At 41.3% G+C, this 6,468-nt stretch overlaps 1 protein-coding gene across 1 annotated transcript; it reads right to left on the bottom strand.

The window, feature by feature from the left end:
• Nucleotides 1-491: 491 nt before the first annotated feature.
• Nucleotides 492-6,144, bottom strand: LOC115730105 (ABC transporter C family member 3-like). The gene is made up of 9 exons (XM_030660702.2): nt 3,748-6,144; nt 3,444-3,530; nt 2,741-3,370; nt 2,115-2,574; nt 1,807-2,021; nt 1,395-1,700; nt 1,223-1,286; nt 885-1,124; nt 492-772 (listed from the first exon to the last, which is right to left on the bottom strand). The coding sequence occupies exons 1-9, from the start codon at nt 6,142-6,144 to the stop codon at nt 660-662; spliced, it is 4,512 nt and encodes a 1,503-aa protein (XP_030516562.2). The 3' UTR covers nt 492-659.
• Nucleotides 6,145-6,468: the final 324 nt, after the last annotated feature.

Here is a 6,468-nt window from a genome sequence, read left to right as displayed (position 1 = left end):
AATAATAATAAAAATATAAAAAGAAAACCCAAAAAATTGCACCAGTGAGAATTCATCAAAATTGCAAAATCAAACTTTTTTATGAAATTGGTACCGAAAGGGTATTAATTGAAAAATTAATATAATCAAGTCCCGAACTAAAAATCTCTAATTCGTAGAAATAAAATAGTACTCCCACTATTTTATTTAGATTTCTTATCAACCTATCAAAAATGATTAATAGTAGCTCCGAAAAAAATAAAAATCTTTTGCAAGATAATCATCCAAATCATAAGTCATGATTTGTTAGAACTTGGGAGAGTTCGAACTAAGTTAATTAATTTGATTAATTAATTTAGTAATCCATTAACCTAAAGTTGGAAAATTAGTCTTTTAGGTCATGACACTATACACGAGATAAATCTTCCAAAGAACAAGGACTTGCTCCCACTTTACTCTCATTTCCCTCCATCAGAACGTTCTCAACGTAGCGATACCATATGCGCCGCATATGCAGTATAACGGCATCAACCAAATGCGTCTAGTTTTCACTTTAAATTGCATCAGATTTAGTAATAAAAGATAGGCAGTTATTGGCAATGGCGTGGCCGAGCGAACTACTCCAACTCCTCTCATCTTTAGAAGCAGTAGTTCCTGATCAACTTGAAGTAGGTGGTTCTTCAATTGCTGAAACCAGACTTGGACCTCATTGTGTACTCTGCTACAAGCTGTGCGAACAATGAAGATTCATTGTCTAGCAATCTTCTCGGCGTATCATATTCAGCAACAAGGCCTGGATACAACCACAGCGAGAGAGAGAGAGAGAGAGAGGAGGTGAGACAAAAATGATGAAGCATAAGCTGAATGTGAAAGGCTGAGATGAGATCATGTTAAAAACTACTGACCGTGCTCTAGGAGGAGAACCATGTCGCTATCAAGAATTGAGGTGATCCGATGTGCAATTGTTATAACGGTACAGTCCGAGAAGTGATGCCTCAGCGTGTGCTGAATCAGATTATCAGTTGCAGTGTCCACAGACGCAGTAGCTTCGTCAAGTACCAAGATCTTGCTTTTCTTGAGCAGCACGCGACCGAGACACACCAGCTGCCTCTGTCCCATGCTCCAGTTCTCACCATTCTCAGTAACTGCAGCTCGAGATAAAAGAGCTAAGGGATGAGACAAATTCGACTCCAGAATGTGTTAAGCACTTCTTGGACAGTTAAAAAAGGGTCCAAAAGATAACCTGTAGAATCCAGTTTCCCTTCTTTCTTCCTGACTTCATCCCCGAGTTGGCACTTATCCAATGCCTACAATTGCAGGATAGATTAGTTGACTGTAGTTCCGTGTTGTATAAGCTGGAAGAGAAACTCTAATGGTGAAAAATCGGCAATCGTTGTGAAAATAAATGAATGCACCTCCCAAATCTGCTCATCAGAGTACTCCTCAAGAGGGTCTAGATTGCTTCGCACGGAACCCTCAAACATGGTTGGATCTTGAGGGATGATACTTAATCTAGACCTCAGATCGTGCAGCCCAATTGAGGAGATATTAATGCCATCTATTAAGATTTGACCTGCACAGGGTTCTACTACACGGAAAAGTGTTTGTATGAGAGTCGATTTGCCACTGCCTGTTCTCCCCACGATGCCCGTTTTCATACCTCCAGGAAAAGTGCACGTGATGCCTCGCAGAACAAGCGGCAAGTGTGGAGCATATTGGACCTGGCATTCCGCCCAAATTGTCAGAAAGGTGAATTATGTCCAAATGACTGCACAAAACATGCTGACAAATTGTTTTGGCATAACAGAAAATAAATTTTTGTAGCACCTGCAGATCGGAAATGGCGATCTCTCCGCATGTTGGCCATGTAGGACGGGGCCAATTATCCGCTATTTTAAGAGGGGGCTCGCTTGAGATGCCAGTGTATTGAAGTATCCTTTCAACCGATATAATTTTGTTCTCCATATTACACAAACTCCAAATGACCATTGTCTGTATCATGTTCAAATTAAGTGCATACGTCACAGCTAAGCCCGCGATTGCTTCAGAGAGAAGAACAGAAGTAGGTTAGGATCACTAATGTATTCATCGATTTAGATAGCCATTTAGAAGATCTCAGGCAAGGACATTGTTACCTGGGTCTATGAATCCCTCTGGAATAGAGATTAACAAAATCAAAGAGATTCCAAATGTGACCGTCGATAGCATATCCAAGCGAAAACAAAGCCATTCCATTGCTCCTGCAACATGGAACTGGGGCCGAGAATATGCATCAGACAGCTCCATATTTGTGTTCCGGAATCTTGATTCTTGATCAAAGCCATGAATAGTGGTCGATCCAGAAATTGTTTCAGCAAAGTGCTGGATCACTGGAGCTTTGCTCACACCGACCAACCGTGCCAGTTCTCGAGCAGAAGGGATGTAATATTGCTGATACCAGACACAGGTTGCTGCCACAGGGATAAAAATTATAAGAACTTGCCATGCAACCTGAGATATCAAAATGATAACTCCCAGGAGCCGGATCATTGAGAAGGCAAATCCTGAAACCATAGATGGAAATCTCAAATCCAGAGCACTCTGGTCTGTTGAGACCTGAAAAGAAACATTGCATCACAATCCAATCCATCTCTCATTCAAGAAAAAGAAATTGAAATAAACAAGACATGAATCAACAAAAGCATAATCTGTCTTCCCTATGGATTCATATATATATATATCTCTTTAAACTATTCGAGTTATTTTCCATATTAGGACTCACCCTACTTAGAATTCGTCCGCTTGGAGTGGCATCAAAGAACGACATGGGGGCTCGAAATATTGCGAGATGCAATTTATTGAAGAGTATTGTAGCTGTTTTGTAGCCAGCTGCTGCCAAAAGTGTAGACCTGAAAAGAATACAAAAGGAGCTTCCAACAGCCAAAGCTACGTAAACAAGTAACAGTGTCGATCCCGAAACAGCAGGTTCCATGTCCTCCGACACTGGGGTTGCCCATGCCATCCAATAATTGCTTCCTATCTGAAGGAGCATGAAGAGAAACTGGGCCAGTAAAATGAAAGGCACGAGAGCTCCTCCATATGCCGTCGTAATATATTTCCAGTACACCAGAAAACCAACTCTACCTTTCTCTCTCTCTTCTTCTTGAACAAGCTGCCCTTTTGCCCTTACTTCACCATCTTGAACATTTCTTTTTTCTTCCTTCTCCACAGTATTTTCGTTTTGACTGTTTCCATTGTTGACACCAGATGCTTCAGAATCTGGCCCAACTTGGCGGGAACCAAGCTCAGCTAAAGCTTTCTCATGTGCACCTACTAATTCCATAAAATCTGCTCCGCAGTGAAGAATCTCGCTGTACTTTCCAGCTTCTGTAATCTTTCCATCTCTCATGACCTATCAAATATACCTACTACCATTTAACAAGTGGCTCCAAGCAAAACCAATTTTTAAGTCAGTAATCACTCACCAGTATTAGATCAGCTGTCTGTAGGAATTCTACTTGATGAGTAACATAGATCACTGTTTTCGAACTTAAAAGTCCTAGCAAACATTCCTATCATATAGAAGACTCAATTAGTAATCTTCATGAGAGGTAGCAGAAAATTGAGAAAACAACTCAAATCCAAGACTTGCAAAGAAAATTCTGGCATCTAGGATTTTTTATGTCAAACTTGTTTTCCCATCAAGAAAGCTACACTTCATAATTGTTAATGTAAAGCAAATGATGAGTGGTGTGTGCGAAATCAGAAAAGCAGGAAAAAGCGATTAACCTTAAACAGATGAGATCCAGTATGTGTATCAACGGCACTGAAAGGGTCATCGAGTAGATAAAGGTCTGCATCTTGATAAATTGCACGGGCAATCTGTACTCTTTGCTTCTGTCCGCCGCTCAGATTTATCCCTCTCTCGCCTATAATTGTTTGATCGCCAAATGGGAGTATTTCCAAATCCTTCTTCAGACAGCAGGCTTCGAGGGTACTTTCATATCTCTCACGGTTCATCTCCTTGCCGAATAAAATGTTGTCCTCAATCTTGCCACTCTGTATCCATGGAGACTGAGCAACATAAGCCTTACTGCCACATAACTTGAGGGTTCCGGATATCTTAGGCAATTCTCCCAGGAGGCAAGAAAGGAAACTCGATTTTCCCGAACCCACAGTACCACAGACTGCAACTTTCATGCCATTGAATACCTTCAAGTTTATGTCCTTTATTGTGGGTTCGGAGGAAGACAAGTCCCATGTAAAATTCCCCTCAACGATCTCGACTGTCATATCTGTTGTTCCCTTAGGAAGCTTTTCAGCGACATTGTTCTGGAGATCCTCAAGGCGCAGGAATGATGATATTCTGTCAAGTGAGACCTTAGTCTGAGCTATCATGGATAATACAACTGGTAATGCATAGATGGGATCTTGGAGGACCCTGAATGTTGCAATTGCAGATAAGATCTTCCCTGACGATAGTGGGATCCCCAATAACATGCATGTACCAAATGTAGTCACCGAAACAAATGTTGGGGCACCCCAGAAGACAAAAGAGGCCATTGCTTGAGTGTAAACGAATTTTTTCAACCACCCTGTCTCGATATTCCTCAATTCAGTAATCTTGGACAAAAACTTCATCTCCCATGCCTGAAGTTTCAAAATCTTCATGTTTCGCAAGATCTCGGAAGTCGCCTTCATCCTTTTGTCTTTCGATTCCATCAACTTTTCCTGAAATTTCTCCTGGAACTTGCCCATGGGAATATTAGCTAACATAACAAGCAGGGAGGCCACAAGAGCTGCAATAGATGCAAGCCCAAGATTTTTATACAGAATCGCTAAGGCTAACCCAACTTGTACAAGTACTAGCCAAGGTTCGTGCATGCACCAGCAAGAATCACCAATTCTCTCTGCATCTACAGCCATAAAATTAATGATTTCCCCGCTAGTATGCCCTTGTTTTGACTGGCATGAAAGGTTTAATCCCTTGTCATAGATAACTGCAACCAGCAATGAGCGAATCCTAATCCCAACAAGATTTAGCCTAAACATCATCTGCCTAAAGGAGAGGCACTCAACAAGCTTTGCAACCAAAAATGCCGAAACAAGAAGGTAGCCTTCACCTTCAAATTCACGTTGCCCATTAAGAAATTGGACAAAATTATCAATAAGGTACGGACCAACGTAAGAAGCTAGGGTCAAAAGAAGCTCAAATACCGCAGTGGAGATTATTTCTTTCCATTCGGACATGATCAAAGCCTTCACCAGCTTAAACGTAGTCACTCCATTGCTTGAACCAGCATCTGACTCGAGCTTTTTCTTGAAACCTGGTAATGCCCCAACTATACTATCCCGTGGAGCAAGTTGAGGAACATCCTCTAGGTCCAGAGTTTTCTTATTCCCGACAGCAATTAAAGGACTCAACCAGGAGAAACTAATTATACTCAATAAACCCGCTTTTGAGTACGGGGTCACAGTCTTACTTCCGGAGCGTTTACTTAATTCGGTGTTGCTTGCAACCAAGTTACCATTCAAAAGGGGTTCTTCAAGCACATCATCATCGATCTCAATTTTACCAAAGAAACCCACATAACAGCAAAATAAACCGGTGACAACAGAGACAAAATCAGAAACAGAATACCGTTTTTTCACCGGAACATGCTTTCCATACAGAACAATGTCTATGACGAGGCAATAACTTGAAATGGACAAGTAGAAACCCCACCAGAGTCTCAACAAAAGAGGGAACTTTGATACTCCTAAATCGGAGCTTTGGCCGTACAAACAAACACCGAGAGCTCCCCAAGCGAGAGATTTCAGTGCTAAATCCAAAAGAGAAACCAGTTTCTCTTCCGACCAATCATTTGCATGCCAATAAAAGTAGTTGGCCACGCACAACACCAGATTAAACACAGATAAGCTTAAACAGCAAATCAAAGTTGGCTTATAGTACCAAATTCTGCTTCTTCGTCGGCTATCTTTGGAGCCTACACCATTTCGCCGTGCCCATAATTTCTTGCAAGCCCATGAAACCAAGAGTCCAAGTAACAAAATCAAGTGCAGAGAACCAGAGAAACCACGTAAAAACGTGGTATCGAGCAGAAAAACGCCACCTGAATACATCAGAGTGGAGGAGTGCCGGAGGAAGTTTTGAAGCACCTGCTTTGATGAATCTAAAAGCTCCATTTTCTTCGGGGTGAGTCGCCGGTTGTCTTTGCGTAGTTATGTGCCTTCCATGAAAGAGTGAAGGAAGACTTTTTCTGGGTTGACTGCAGACTGGCATGGTATATCCATTTCTTAGTCCATATGTGTATTAGTGAAAATTGATCAAAATAAAATAAATCGATCAATTTGGATTATATTATTTTTAATCTGATTCTATCTATTAGTTTGATGGGTGTAACAATAGGGAGCACAAGAGTACCGAAGAATAGACATAGTGTGAGAAGTACGCTAACCCATGAACAAGTTTAATGGGCCGGTCCATAGCATTTGTCATGACACGAGATT

This window comes from Rhodamnia argentea, chromosome 2 (assembly GCF_020921035.1).
Source record: "Rhodamnia argentea isolate NSW1041297 chromosome 2, ASM2092103v1, whole genome shotgun sequence".
NCBI lineage: Eukaryota > Viridiplantae > Streptophyta > Magnoliopsida > Myrtales > Myrtaceae > Rhodamnia > Rhodamnia argentea.
The sequence above is the reverse complement of the archived record's forward strand: the minus strand, read 5'-3'. Positions and strand labels throughout refer to the sequence as shown.

Excerpts from the sequence above, each read along its gene's own strand:
- LOC115730105 (XM_030660702.2), bottom strand. The coding sequence starts at position 6,144 with ATGGAGCTTTTAGATTCATCAAAGCAGGTGCTTCAAAACTTCCTCCGG. Across the intron at positions 3,371-3,443 it reads AGACAGCTGATCTAATACTG|GTCATGAGAGATGGAAAGAT; the intron begins GTGAGTGATTAC and ends TATATTTGATAG. Across the intron at positions 1,701-1,806 it reads TCGCCATTTCCGATCTGCAG|GTCCAATATGCTCCACACTT; the intron begins GTGCTACAAAAA and ends GCGGAATGCCAG.